We start from the raw sequence: 16,042 nt of genomic DNA, 5'->3' as shown, positions 1-16,042 counted from the left end.
AAGCAAGTCCGCCATTTTCCCCGCACATTTACAAGAAATAAAACATTAAATGTTTTGTCGGACCAAGTCCAACATAGGACCTGAACTACGTATAAAAAATGTCGGACTGAGTCCAACGCTGGAACTCAAATGATTAAGAGTGACTCCTGACGAATATTTTTGAAGATTCAAGTCTTATTCGTGACTACAAACTTCAGCCGATACTTTTAACTAATTATTAAATAGTGTTAGCAATATGAGAAGTTTACATGCTCACCTTGGATAGAAAATGCTATTGAAGGAGGTGAAAAATTATGTCACAATACCTATAAAAATACAAAAAGTCAAGACTTAACCTTTCAACGATATCTACAAATATTATTTATCATATATTTTTACATTCTTTTTTTTTTTTTTGCTAGGGGCTTTACGTCGCACCGACACAGATAGGTCTTATGGCGACGATGGGATGGGAAAGGCCTAGGAGTTGGAAGGAAGCGGCCGTGGCCTTAATTAAGGTACAGCCCCAGCATTTGCCTGGTGTGAACATGGGAAACCACGGAAAACCATCTTTAGGGCTGCCGATAGTGGGATTCGAACCTACTATCTCCCGGATGCAAGCTCACAGCCGCGCGCTGTCATGACTATAACACTTATTGTTGTCCTCTTATAAAAGGGGGTACTTTACTGAATCTCACTCCGGAGGCTAACGGCCAAAACAAGAACTCAAAAGTTCAAATACCTGGGAGAATGATCTAACCAAACGGACTAGCTAAAGAGATCAATCACTACTGATCTGCATTTAGGGCAGCGGCCCAGGAGGCAGATTCCCTATATCTTTTTTTCCTAGCCATTTCTTAAATGATTTCAAAGAAATTAGAAATTTATTGAACATCTCCCTTGGTAAGTTATTCCAATACCTAACACTCCTCCCTATAAACGAATATTTGCCCCAATTTGTCCTCTTGAATTCCAACTTTATCTTCATATTGTGCTCTTTCTTACTTTTAAAGACACCACTCAAACTTACTCGTCTACTAATGTCATTCCACACCATCTCTCCGCTGACAGCTTAGTCGAGCAGTTCTTCTTCTTTCTCCCAAGTCTTCCCAGCCCAAACTTTGCAATATTTTCGTAACGCTACTCTTTTGTCGGAAATCATCCAGAACAAATCGAGCTGATTTTCTTTGGATTTTTTTCCAGTTCTTGAATCAAGTAATCCTGGTGAGGGTCCCATACACTGGAACCATACTCTATTTGGGATCTTACCAGAGACTTGTATGCCCTCCTTTAGATCCGTCACCGTACTCGGTAGGACCAGCTTTCTTTTCATATCCACCAGGCGAGTTGGCAGTGCGGTTAGGGGCGCACTGCTGTGTGCTTGCATCCGGGAGATAGTGGGTTCAAACCCCACTGTCGGCAGCCCTAAAGATGGTTTTCCGTGGTTTCCCATTTTCACACCAGGTAAATACTGGGGCTGTACCTTAATTAAGGCCACGGCCGCATCTTCCAACTCCTAGTCCTTTCCTATCCCATCGTCGCGATAAGACTTATCTGTGTCGGTGCGACGTAAAACCACTAGCAAAAAAACTCCAAAGCAGTTGTAGAAGATGGCAGAGATTATTATATTATATAAAACTATAACCCCCTGAGGGTGAGGGTAGTAGGACAGCATCCATGATATCCCCTACCTGACGTAAGAGGTGCGTGGTGTGAGGACAGAAAAGAGTAGTGCTGTTGAGACATACTATGTCCTATATTACAAGTTTTATTATCATACAAAATACAAAAGAGATACACAGTGAATATCGTCATAAAGAATAATTAATACAGGTGTTTCTAAGTAGATAGACAATTGAGATACCGTAATCTAAAACTATGATGAGGAAAAATTACATTTCATTATCATTGTAAAATACTCAATGCAGCTCCGTTATGGAGAATTTACTGTTTAACATCCTATTTGATGTTCAGACTAAGAGATTGATTTCTGGAGGATTATAGAGTTTTAGGTACTATGTAAATACTGAAATACTTAGCTATCTCAAGACAATCACTCTGAAACAAACTTCTCTGTAATAGAGGAATTAAATCTGCATTAATCTTCCATATAAAAAGGTGTAACATTTGGGAATGTATGATGCAATCGTGCGTTGAATCTGCTTCCTGTGTTAGTCTCAAGTAAATTGCACGTGTATCTTTCTGTATATTGGAATTCCTATCAGTGAGTCTATAAATGAGGTTGCAAATTACGGACACCTTGTCTTCAGTTATTAGAGCCAAAAAATATAACTTTACGCTATTCTGTATTTTTGACATACTTTTTTGGGAAGTGGAGGCAAATTAGTCTTATCTGGAGTGAAAAAATGCTCTCATTATTCACAATTCATATTTCCCGTATCATTCGCTGTGCTATAATCAGTCGGCGAAGTGGTACGTATCGTACCATTCTTGTGGGAATGGCAGCCGTGTCACTACATAAAACTCTCGGATGTCATTATATTAGAGATTTAACACGTTAAGTGTCCTCGCTTTAGGGCAGTTTTAAAGTAAATCGGTCTATTACGAAATGTCTTAAAATATTAAGAAGTCGAGGGATGTATAACATATAACAACATGATGTCCATTTTAAATTTTGGTCTTACTGAAACAGGGATCGAGTCTACCACTCTTTATTATATATATCAAAAGGAAAAAATTCTCTGTACTTGCTCACTATTTCAGTAATTGATGGATGCTGGTATTTACTACCAATACATTACGAAAGGAAATAGTATTTGACTTAAAACCAAGGAGTCAGTTAGATACTTTTGATCTGTTAAGTTGTATGTGTTAAGTAGTATATGAAAGACAAAATAAATTGTATTATATATCTGTTGGTTATTTATAGGTTTTGGAATAACTGCAGTGGTGTGAGTGAAACTATGTCCTTATAGTAAAATTGCCTTCTTTGTTGAAATAATGCTCTTCATTTAGCCTTCTGCATATTTTTCAGTAGTCGCTTTGCCTGTCTATTAGTCTGTTCAACAAATGGATGCATTGGCATTGGAATTTGCACTGTTTTTGGGTTTATGATGTTTGACTATTTTATTAAACAATACAAATAGTTTGTAACATCATTTTTTACTTTAACTGTTTGTGATTTAAAGTTTCAGTGTATTTTATCCAATGTTGTTGTTGTTGTTGTTGTTGTTGTTGTTGTTGTATATGTGATGAGGAATACGAAAAGGGATCATTTGTCGAACTTTTCTGCAATGGACTATTTTCAGTTACATGTTAGTTATTTTTCACAGCTTGTATGCATTTTTGATAGGTGTTCTCCACAAATATCGTCCGACACAAGAAGGTATTTTCTTTTAATTATGCAATAGTGATGGATCTTATTCATTATATCCATTGGCAAGTAACACAGTTCATACATGGATAATTTATTGATGACCCACGTCTGTTGGTTAGTTCGTACTCCTAGTCTGACTTGTGAGTGACTAGTGCACCCTCGACATGTTCAGAAGGTATGTCAGTGTCGTCCCACCCCCATACTGCCCCATCGTAGGTGCCGTCCCCAGTCCGTGCTGCCCGTCGCCTCACAAGCTCAACTGGGACAGTCTTCAGATCGTAGGCCCAGCCCACCCGCGCGAAGAAGTCGATGAATGCTGTAGTAAAATTCATGCGGTAGTCCCCCAGTTCAGCAGCTTTATAGTCCCATGGAAACACATGGTGATAGTTGTGCCAACCTTCTCCGAACGCCAACACAGCCACAGTCACGTTCTCCATCGGACTGATGCGCCTGGAACACAAACAGGAGAAACTATATGGATGGTCTTAAACTAAAATGAGCTAAGTAATACTTTTTAAAAATTAAGTTAATAACACAAAAAAAAATTAAAACACGCTCCTTCGTATGCCAGAGTAAAGGCTTAAACATTTTCTGTCTTTATTTATAGCTTTGAAGGCTATTAGTTTCGTTAACTTAATGTTGAAATTCCAGTAAGGGTTAATACAAGAGGGGAAAAAAGTGCGATTAAAAGAACCAACTAAAGTTAGTTTTAGTTCAATATAGTTGGTACTCGTACTTCAAGTTCCTTTAAAGAGATGTTTTGTTGTAGAATAAGATTAGTGTTACCATGCTTCACATTCCAACGTGAACTATTTATCTTGTCTTCGTCTATCTTGTCTATTTGTCTTCGTTATATCCTATGGGGCACAGTATCAATTCAAAAAAGCTGCAGGATCTCAAAAGTCGTCGAAAATTCGTCTAATCAGTGCATCACCCCTTTTATGAAGGATTGAAAGCAACATCAGAAGGAAGTAACTACTACTAAACTGTTTTCATTCCTCCCACGAAGGGGGAGGCGGGCCTCTTAGACGGTGACGCCATCTCCCAGGCCGGGAGATTTGTTACGGTGAAGGAGATGCACGGAGAAGGAAAGGGGGTTGGCGGCCGTGGCCTATACTACGAACTTTCCCGGCATTCGCCTTAGTGCAGGAAAACCATTCTCAGGACAGCCGACGGTTGAGGCCTGCCGTGAGGTCCAGCCCTGTCCCGTATCCCGAATGCAGAGGCGTAGAGTCACGGTAGAACCGTGGCCACCCCTCCTCTGCTCGATTGGCCAGTCAGAGTGCAGAGCTGTTAGACCACCGACCAGCCGTGGCTACTTATGGGCCAAGACCCACTCTGCATCTATCGACCAAGGAAGTAAATTATAGGCGGAAGATGATAACCACGCTAATGCAGATTAAACTAAGGTTCAGTGATGGAAGAAAATGTACTATACTGTGTTCAGTGACGTTAAAAAGCATAAATCAGTAATGATAAGAATTGTTACATTTTTATTCTGTTTGATCAGTAATTATTTGTATTCATTGCAATGATGCAAGTACAGGATGACCCAAAAGTCCGTTAACATTTGACGACGCAATACTTCACGAATATTGGAGGTAGCAAGCTAATAATTGACACGTATGATTTGGCATGACATGAGGTTTTATTGACACCAAAATAAAGTACACCAAATGACCAACAGATGGCGCTGGACAGTAACATGTCAGGTACAAATGGCCAAATATGCTTGACATGACACGGGGTTTTATTGACACCTAAAACAAAAGTACTAAAATGACCAACAGATGGCATTGGACAGCAATACGTCAGGTACAAATGGCCACACTTGCTTGACATGACATGGGGTTTTATTGACACTAACAACGAGTGCACAAACAGGCCAACAGAAGGCGCTGGACAGCAACACGTCAGTGATGCCGCATGAGACCCGTGAACGGTATAAAATGAGCTGTCGAGAGAGAGTGCGTCAGATGCACCTGCAATCGCGGCATGCCATGCATGGCCTCCCGGTCGCAGACCTCAATCCGTGTAATTATTGGTTGTGGGGTTACCTGAAGTCGCAAGTCTACCGCGATCGTCCGACCTCATTAGGGGTACAAAAAGACAGCATCCGACGGCAATTTCTCACCTTACCTACGTATATGCTGTAAAGTGCTGTTCACAACGTTGTCCCTCGACTACAGGTATTGTTGATGAATGACGGCCGACGTGCTCAGCATGTGTTATAAAGAACACTAGCTTTGCTAAACCTTGATTTTTTAAATGCTAATTATTGCTTGTGTATCGTATGAAGCACCATCTGTTGGACATTCATTGTACTTTATTGTGGTGTCAATAAAACCCCATGTCATGCCAGTCATGTGTATCAGTTATTGCCTCTCTACCTCCAATATTCCGTGAAGTATTCTCGTCAAATGTTAGCGGACTTTTGGGTCATCCTGTACAATATAAATTTTTCTCGTATCTTTCCCTCAGTTCTTAGGATTGAGCTCTCCGAGGAGGCTATTGCTCAGTTGTCTCCATCTCTTGCGGTCCTCGGCGAGACGTGCTGCACCAAAGAGGTTGAACCCGGTTATATTCTTGATAATAATAATAATAATAATGGCGTATGGCCTCCGGAGAGGCCTGGCGCAGGTCCTTTACTAGTAGACGGATTATTAGGCGACCTGCATGTCTGTGAAGATGAGGGCCCTACCTAGGATGATTTCTAATGTTGAATACGCCACATACACCCAGCCCCGAGCCATTGAATTAACCAATTAAGGTTAAAATCACCGACCCGGCCGGGAATCGAACCCGGGACCCTCTGAACCGAAGACCAGTACGCTGACCATTCAGCCAACGAGTCGGACATATTCTTGATAATTTTCGACCATTGAGCGGGAACATTTCCAACAATGGCTCTCATTCCCATGTCACATAGTGTGTCCACACATTGATGATTCTGTGGTTGAGCTGGTTTGTAATGGAGTCACTGGTACGAAGTGCTGTCCAAGGTATGCGCAAAATTCTTCGCCAGGACCACATTTTAAAAGAATAGATTTTCTTCAGGTCTATAGCCACGACCATCTTCAATATATCAGACCTTAATGCAGCTTAACTAAAATGGCGCGGTATTCGGTTTGTTCAAATGAAACATGAGCATATGCTAAGGATGTTTAGTTTCTTCTGCTCGTTTGGGCTGAAGAGGAAACCTTACTGTAGTGATATTTTTCTTGAAATTTGGTTTTAAAACTAATATGATATATTAGGACCGTGTCGTTCGTGTTGTGTGCCTGGATGTAAATCATATTAAAGCAGATGCACTCACATTCAAATCAAATGTACTCACAGTGATGATTTCGTAGTTACAAGTAATTAATTAGGGTGCATTACAACATTCCAGAGTAAATTTTTCATTAGAGAGGACATTTTCAATGTACTTGATAGTTATTTTTTGCGGATAACACCAAAGCTCTAAGTTGGTGCCTATCGATTTCCTAACTACTATATCTTTTAAAGTGATAAAGCTATTTATTTTAATTGTGAATGAAGATTATATTCTCTTTGTTAAATTAGAGGACAAGGTATGAACTGATATAGGCCTACTGTTCCTTACAATGAGATTTATTGACCAGCGAGTTGGGTGTTAATGAGTTTTATACGAAAATGCATTTTCCTCCAAAGAACTTCAGATCGATTCTACCAGTGAGCGCAAAAGAGTATCTGAAGTGTAACAGACGGAGTACAACAGTTAGGTGAATCATTTATCAGAATCACTGTTATGAGAGAATTGAAATTCGTGACAGGGTTATGTTTTTAATAAATTTCTTGAACGAGGTAGGCTATTATATTTAAAAACGTATGGTAATAGAAAGCTCATTCAAATAAATTTATAAAACAAGTATTAATTTATAGGAAGGAGAAATACGGACTGGAATAATTTACCAACGGTGCCTTCTACTACATCGATTCGATAAATTTCCAACTTCTTTGAAATCATTTAAGAAAAGATTAGGTAGACGATAATAGGCAATGTGCTCCCTGAACGACAGCCCTAAATGCAGATCATTGCTGATTGATTGGAAATTCCCGCTCTTTGAAACGCATCAGATATTCCCCAGGACTGTTTAGAATGCAATCCTATCTAACCCATTTCCTGGACTGTATTATTATTATTATTATTATTATTATTATTATTATTATTATTATTATTATTATTATTATTATTATTATTATTATTATTATTATTATTATTATTATTATTAACAAATACATCGCAACTGGGAAATATCCCGGTGACAATGGTCACTTGCAGTAGGCCTAATGTGACAATAAGGTAAACAACAACAAAACAAAAGTACAATAAGCGACTACATGGAAAGAAAATATTACAAGAAATATTACTAGTTTAACATTCTTAAGTTTATCCAGTGCTTAACATTACGGCTTACAATAGTATATGTTGAGCTTACTACTAGCTTAACATTACAAGTGATAATAACGTCAAGTCAAAACCTAACTACCCAACAACCAGAGTACAACAAGCAATTCCATGGAAAGAAACTAGGACAAGAAATACTACTAGTTTAACATTCTAAATCCAAGATCATCATATAAAATACCATACACAACTTAAGTATTTCCAGTGGTTAACTAGTTCATAGAAAGTACTTATGTTCTGAATTATCCACATATTTGCTTATATAAATATATATGTCTACTGCAGATAGCATTGGTTTTATTGCCCCAAGTAAAGCACTCTTGAATGAAAATAGTAAACTGCTCTAAGAATCAGGACTGTCGTGTGATATGAAGTACAGAGGATAAAAAGTATTGCGTACGTCAGAAAATAGAGTAGATGCCGGTTTTTATTTTTTCAATGTCATATCCACGAAATACCTTACCTGCTAAAATAGTTTTAACCTGGTACACCATATAATCTTATATTTGACATTTCACATGTAATGCATGAACTTTAGAGAATTCCAGTGATACACAGTTCAAAAAATAGGGGGGGGGGGGAGGGGGACATGTTTTGTAACATCTGGTATGTGAACGTTAATTTGGTAGATGGGGTTCCAATGGTCGTACACCATACCTTGAGACCTTAGCTACTCAGAGTATGTCAAATCGAAGTTATACTCCATCTGTAGGCGTAGCCATGCATTAAAATGTCAGGTGACCACTCAAAACAAAGTGAATAGCGGTGCGTCCGTGTGTCGTTGTGAGGTACACAGAATACTGCGGCCATTTGAGCACGTTGTACGTAAACTAGCACATTCCATGAGACATCTTAACGAGGTTCAAGTTGCAAGGGCCTCACTTTGATCCAGGAAGGATGGACTTCTCATCGTGTTACTGTGGATCTCAATGTCTCTCCGTCAGTAATTCAACGCTTGTGCAATCGCTGCAGTGAGACAGGCCAGTTCACAAGGAGGGTTGGACAAGGTCGTGGACGCATGACAACTCCACAGGATGACCGATATCTGACCATCTGTGCGTTGCGGCGTCGTTCAGCAACTGCCAGAGAACTGAAACAGGACCTCAGAAGGGTCACTGGAGTTACGGTGTCTGACGAGACGGTAAAGAACAGGTTAAGAGAAGTGTCCTTACGACCCAAACGTCCTATTTGAGTGCCCCGTTTAACGCAGCAACATCGTGCAGCTCGCCTTCTGTCTGCCCGTACCCACGTCAACTGCCAACTTCGCCAATGGAGACCTGTGTTGTTCACAGACGAGTCCAGATTTCCCTAGACACAGTGTGATGGACGTCAACGTGTATGGAGACACCGTGGTGAGCAGTAAATGCCAAATGTTGTCCAGGAAGGCGACCTATTCGGACAAGGTTCTGTGGTGGTGTGGAGTGGCATCAGTATTGATGGCCGTACAGATCTTGTCGTCGTCCGTGGCAATCTTACCACTGCGGGGTCGAGCAAATACTGCTACAGCATGTGTTGGTTGCTGCATACGGTGTTGGCTCTGAATTCGTACGCATGCACGGCAATGCTAGGGCTCATGCAGCGCGCATCACCAGAGCTGTCTTGCGAGAACTGGACATTCAAGAGATGGAATGGCCAGCAGTGAGTCCCGAACTTAATCCCATCGAGCATGTGCGGGATAGGTTTGACAGAAGTGTTCGTGGGCATCCTGTTCCACCACAGACTCTCCCAGACCTCGACCAGGCTCTCATTGAAGAATGGGACCTGATACCGCAACGTGACCTCCGTCGACTTAAGCGGAGCATGCCACGTAGGTGCCAAACTGTGATAAATGCTCGTGGAGGACATACACCATACTGAAGCTCTCCAACTGTGATAAAAATCCACCCTGGAGGACTGTTATCACTTTGTTTTCGCTCGTATTTGGACATTTCCGTTGTGTTCTGAAAATGCACGTGAATCCATCGATGTGCTTTTGTATAAAGGTTTAGTTGGTAATATACCTTGGTGTGAGCTATTATTTTGTGGAGCGTGGCATACGTTCAACAACATGTTCCTCTAATTTTTTGAACTGTGTACAATTAGTGTTCAATATGGCTGGTATCAATGTCATTAGTGCACAAATAATTATGTTTCTTACAAATAGACCTGTGCATTACATATGTCTAGTGTCGACATTTGGTCTAAAATGCTCTATATTTTCAAATGGATCTCCTTATTTCGTTATTTTAACTTAACATGATATATTGAAATGTGTATGTAATTATTGACAAATTAGCATTTCAATATGATAATCAGAAGGTTATATTTAAATATGGATATTTTAATGAAGTGTTGTAGAAGGTATATTACCGTACTGTATAATAAGCAGGGGGCGGATGTTGATGAGATAAAATTTCACTGACAACGATCAATAAAATGCCCTAATATTTATGGAAAAATGCTGTAAAATAAGTAAAAAAAAAAAAGACTTTAAAATATCTGACCAAATAAATTCTGGTGACTGTAACAGTGGTTTCACTGGACAGCTCTTGTTTTTACAGAAATAATTAACCTTTAATTTATTTGGGAGTGTATATAAATATGGACATATTACTTGCTGAATGTAGTGCTAGCAATTTGTTCCCCAGGAACCTGGGAACACTTGTTCTTCGCACTCGTTATATATTTAAGATGTTTTTCTCGTTAAATGTGCTGTTGTACAACAAACCACCTTTCCGCACTCGCTGTAATACAGCACAATTCACCGAATAAAACACGCCTATGTGTTGTAAACACGTCTTTTCCAAATTAATTCACTAACAGAATTAAAAATACACTTCGTAGTGGCTTCTCTGTTGGCATTTTTCTTGCACAGAACTTCTTAGGATGATAATTCTGAACTGGAGTGGGAAGTTATATAACTGTTGTTTACAGTCCCTTATCGTTTCCATTTATTCTTGGCCTTGTGGTACGCGGGGGCGAATGGCTGGTGCATTTTTTGTACTCTAGAGACGTTAGGAAATAATTATTTTCTCCTAATTATCAGAGTTCTGTATCATGTTCATGCACATATGTTGTAAACACAAGACTCACAGGTATAAATCCTTTCCTTACCCTTTCTTACTCTCTTGAAGGAGGACGTGAAACGACTAGAGGCAGTGGAAACGTGGCTATGGAGGAAGATGACAAGAACTAGCTGGATTGAGAAGAAAACTAATGAAGCAGTGCTTAGAGAAATAAACACACAGAGACATTTAATAACAACGATAAAAAGGAGAAAAAAGTCAGTTTTCGCTCACATTCTCCGTCATAAGGACTTCATAAAGAACTTGTTCGAAGGCAAGGTGATGGGGCAGAGGGAAACCACGGAAGAAGATCATTGAAGAGGTAGTTGAGATGATGGGATGCCAAGGTTATGGAGAGATGAAAAGGATCGCAGAGAGAAGAGATCAATGGTTGCAGCGACAAGGCAAAGCCTTTAGATAATGATGATGTACCCTTTCTTAGTCACCAGCAACTGACACTTGATAATTTTTTATGTTGACATCCATAATTATCATGTCTACAAGTACGGGCCATGAAAACATCAATGTTAACATAATATTTGATGTTGTCACGTGTGGACTTTATCAGTCTGGCAATAAGGAATGCATGAATAAGTTTTAAAGAAACATTTTAAAATGATTTACAGATTCTTCAAAATGCTTTATATTGACCTAAAACCATCTTCAAAGTTGAAGTAACGACTGATCATCCCAAATTGGCAAAAAATTCAAATGAATGCGAAATTAAACTTGTTATTATCGTTTGTTATATCGCAGAATGACTTTCTATACTGCTAAGCAACGTCCTAATGCAAAGGGAAAAAAATATGACATTTCAACAACACCCGCCCCCTAATAATAAGTTATGAATGTGACTGCTAAAGTTCAATATTACTAGTATGCTACATTATCATAAAATAATATTTAAATTAAACATTATTTTCTTATTACCAACAAAGTGCTCCTTAAGTTGTGTTGTATGTGAAAGGTAAGTAAATCCTTTTCCTACAATTACAGCCACTCAATGGATTCATATTGTAAATAAATAAGTTGTAGAAATGTGCCAAAGTTTTCTCGGTGTTCCTCAAAATCATGCTAATGTCACTTGATTCTGTTTAGCGTAAGTCCTCGAAATATATCTAACCAATTTTAGTAGGTTCTGGCATCTAACTGCAATTGTTGCAGAGAATTGAGATTCGAATTCCGATGCTTACATCAGTCGTTCTGAGCGTGCTTTCTAATGTAGGAAAGTCTGAGCCAAGTGTAACATTGATCACTTCATGTCCTGGTCGTGTAGCAGTACCTTCACCAGGGGATCTGAACTGAGTCTTGAAATTTTAATTCCAGATACTTGCATCAAACCTCTCTGTTTTGTACTGAATATACCGCCAATAACTTAGCTACCTTCGAACGCCAGAACATGTGATCACTCTGAAGCTAAGCAACCTTGAATGTAGTATGTGAAAAGATAATGCGTGCGTTTTCATAATCGGAGGAACGGAAAGGGAGTCCTCGTATCTGCAACTTCACTGTCAATAAAAAATCGTCAGCATTCCAAAGTGTCGATGAAAATACCAAGTATGGTAACAGAAAACTGCCTTCTGAAAAGTTCTTGTTCCTCCTGAAAAAAATGTCACTTTTTTCAGATATGAGTTATGACTTCTTAGCCACCGATATTCACATAGTAAAGAGAATAATAATGCTCTCTTTCGTTGCAGCATGCCATCTATTGGCGATAATATTTTATGTATTCTAGCTTATTACGAAACGCAGGGGGTTGAGCGATTCAACATTTTTCATTAACTATGAGAAAGTATTCGACCAGTACAGCCTAAGCCACTGACGAGCGCGGACCTGTTGAGTGGAGGGTCCCGGGAGAGCGAGAGGGGAGCGCAGGTGGCAGTGCAGGAAAGAAGTGAAGGTTTTATTGACGATGATTGGTGTGGAGCAATACAGGGCGATCATAGGAAGATGGCAGGGAAGAAAGAAGTGAAACCCGGAGGGTGGAGAATGGAAATGGGAACGAAAGGAGAGTTAATGTTGACAGCGGCGGTGATTATAGCAATGCTATGGATTGGGGGAGTCGAGCTGAACCCAGGTCCGACTTCCAGTGGAAATTTGAGTTGGAAAGACGTGGAAGCTATCAGAAGGGTAGTAAAAGAGGTGGTTGTTGAAGTCTGCCCCTTTGAGCAACTCAAAAATATGATACAGGAGCAAACGAGGGAGTTCGACAATATTAAGAGATGGTTCCGAGAAAGGGCAGACGACACAACATCCCAAGTGAGGAAAAATGCCGAAGAAGTTGCAGCGTAAAGGGAGAAAAAAGGACGAATAGAAGAGGAGGCGCTGAAACTTAAAGCAGAAGTGGGAGCCAGTATTCTAAATCGCAAGAAGAAATGCCTATTTACATACGGTGTGCCTGAGGAGAAGAGGGAGGACAAAGTGCTCACAATTTATAAAGTGGTGGACCTAATTCAGCGGAAAATGAAAATCAATTTTAGCGAAGTGGACATAGACGATGTGCAGAGAGTAGGGAAAGTTAGGGGTAGCAGGCCTATTAAAGTTCAACTGCTTTCTACGTTGATGGCCGATATTGTGATTGGAAATGCGGGCAACATGCAGAGAGAGAGAAAATATGCGTTAAGAGGGACGTGGGAAGTGAAGCGATCAGGAATACAAATTCTCAAGTATTCGACCAAATGAATCGTCAGAAACTGTGACAAAATGTACAGCATATGGAAAGTAGAATAATGGTTATACAAACCCTATACTGACGGACACAGCTGGATGAATTATTTGCTGTATTATTTACATAACTTCTCTGTCCACAAAATTCTCTTTATAAATGACCTAGTTTTACTGATTGACTCAGATGCAGAAATCTGTTCATTTCGCAGCAAAGAAATGTGATTTTATTCTACTGTATATTTGACATATTGTTCGTACATATATGTATACAGTTTTTATGTTAATATTACCTGAATATTCAGGTCTTACTTATGAACATACACTGTGTTCTTACCTCTCGTAGGGTCTCGTGCCCCAGATATGAGCAGCGCTGTTCACCAGCCAGGTGAAGTTGAGAGATAAGGTATAGCGCATCACTCCGGCAACGTACCAGGACACCCATGGCCTCTCACCCCACAACGAAATGGGCACCCACGTAGGGAAAATGAAACAGAGCAGTGGCATCAGAAGGAGATACAACCTGTAATACAGCAAATTATTTCTATCAAGTTCCTTAGAAACCACACAGTTTAATAGGTTAGCTGTTATAGTTTTAAAATATAATACAACAGCTCTGTAGATCATAAAATATTATGAGGTACAACACATGTATGTGATGCCGAACCACTGTTATTTAATATGTTTCTTTAGTGGTTTAACATCACACTCACTCAGACAGGTTTTTGCAGACGATAGGATAGGAAAGGGCTAGGAGAGGGTAGGAAACAGCCGTGGCCTTAATTAAGGTACAGTCTCAGTATTTGCCTACTGAGAAAATCGAGAAGTCATGGATTAACATCTTCAATGTTGCCGACGATATACAGGTAATTTCAGTAATAGCATACAGTTCTCAAGAATATATCACATGCTAATTCGAAGTTGGTTTCGTTCGTAAATAAAATATATACATGAAATATATTTAATTCATTATAACCTGTTATAATTTTAATCAATGGAGAGAATATATAGAAAATAATTACCTTAAATATATTTAATTAAGTTAATTATAAACTTTTAGAATTATAATCAATGGAAAATTCTTGTAGACATCTTCGTTGCGTTTTTTTTTAATGTAAAATAGATTTCTATAGAGAACTGGACGTAAATGTAAAGCTACAAATCAACATCAAATTTGATTCATATGATATGTGTGTTAGAGGAATTATATAACAGAATAAGAGATGTAGAGAAATATACAACGTTCCTTTTGAAGCACTAGGGAAGGGAATTTCCCTCTTTATGGCCTTGTAAATAAATAAATAAATAAATAAATAAATAAATAAATAAATAAATAAATAAATAAATAAATAAATAAATAAATAAATATTTAATATTGAAATCAAATATTTGTAATGATTAAATAATTGACTAACTACTAATTTAGTAATAATGGAATATTACATGAGCAGAAATAAGTCTCATTCATAGATCTGAAAAAAGCACATGATAGTATCCACATCCTTAAACTTTTGAAAATTCTCAGATCGTACGGTGTTCATCCCAAATTAATAAAAATCATCAAACTAACCGACACAAATTCCAAGGTAAAGTTCTGGGGAGAAGTTTCAAAATTTTACAATAAAAACTAGTCTCAAAAAAGGTGAAGGATTATCTCCACTGCTTTTCAATATAGCTCTCGATTACAATATGAAACTTTGGCAAAAGGAAAACCCACCTACAATCAAAATTGGAGCAAAACCTTCAATAAGAACAAAATGCATGGGATATGCGGACGATTTAGCTCTCTTAGACCTTGACTCGGAATAAGTCGTGCCCAGATCACCAGTCTCCAGAAGAAATTATCCTAGAATTGGGATTGCAAATATCCGTTGAAAAAACTAAGATCATGCCCAATAAACCCCTCAACATAAATAAATTCTTCATGAATGATTAAAAAAACATAGTTTAACAATTTAAATATCTTGGAGAAATAATCACACACAAGTTAAAGGAGAAAGAAACATGGATAAATAGAACTAACAACCCAATTTCTGACCTGTTCGACGTATAATAGGAAGTGCCTGTCAGTAGATACTAAGATCCAACACTATAAAACCGTAAATCTCCCGGAAGCCACTTACGCTTGTGCAACGCTGTTCCAAATTAAAAACGAAAGAAGAACTGATCATCTCCTCAAAACTGAAAGAAGAATCATCAGAACTTAAAAAATACCAGGTCGAAGGAATTTGGAGAATCTTTCCTAATGAAACTGTCTATCGAGATATTGACACAATCACCAGCACAGTGAAGAAGAAAAGAATCCCGCATTTCTTTCACATCTTTCGACTGCCAAGAAATCGGCTTTTACCACAACTAGTGATGAGAAATCTTGGTAAAGAGACAGGAGCGAAATGGATCCACGAAATTCAGCAAGATATCAATGCAGTTGGACTCGAGATTGCAGATGCAGAGAACAATAATAAAATTAATACCCTTTTTAAGACTCAAAAATATTCAGCAGAAATGACATGTAGAACGGCTATGACGATTTTAGACGAAATTAGAAAATTACAATCGGAATGAATGGAAAATTACTGGGCAGATCAC

At 38.7% G+C, this 16,042-nt stretch overlaps 1 protein-coding gene across 1 annotated transcript in view; it reads right to left on the bottom strand.

The window, feature by feature from the left end:
- Positions 1 to 1,722: 1,722 nt before the first annotated feature.
- The window catches only part of LOC136858471 (acyl-CoA Delta-9 desaturase), a 175,011-nt gene continuing 160,691 nt past the window's right edge, over positions 1,723 to 16,042 (bottom strand). The window contains exons 5-6 of the mRNA XM_067138028.2: positions 13,791 to 13,976; positions 1,723 to 3,766 (exon numbers count right to left, since the gene is read on the bottom strand). Of these exons, the coding sequence (XP_066994129.2) occupies positions 3,445 to 3,766; positions 13,791 to 13,976 (508 nt within the window). The 3' untranslated portion in view covers positions 1,723 to 3,444. The remainder of the gene's footprint in view (positions 3,767 to 13,790; positions 13,977 to 16,042) is intronic.

Source organism: Anabrus simplex, chromosome 1 (assembly GCF_040414725.1).
Source record: "Anabrus simplex isolate iqAnaSimp1 chromosome 1, ASM4041472v1, whole genome shotgun sequence".
In the NCBI taxonomy this organism is placed as follows: domain Eukaryota; kingdom Metazoa; phylum Arthropoda; class Insecta; order Orthoptera; family Tettigoniidae; genus Anabrus; species Anabrus simplex.
This window is presented reverse-complemented; position numbering and strand designations above follow the sequence as displayed.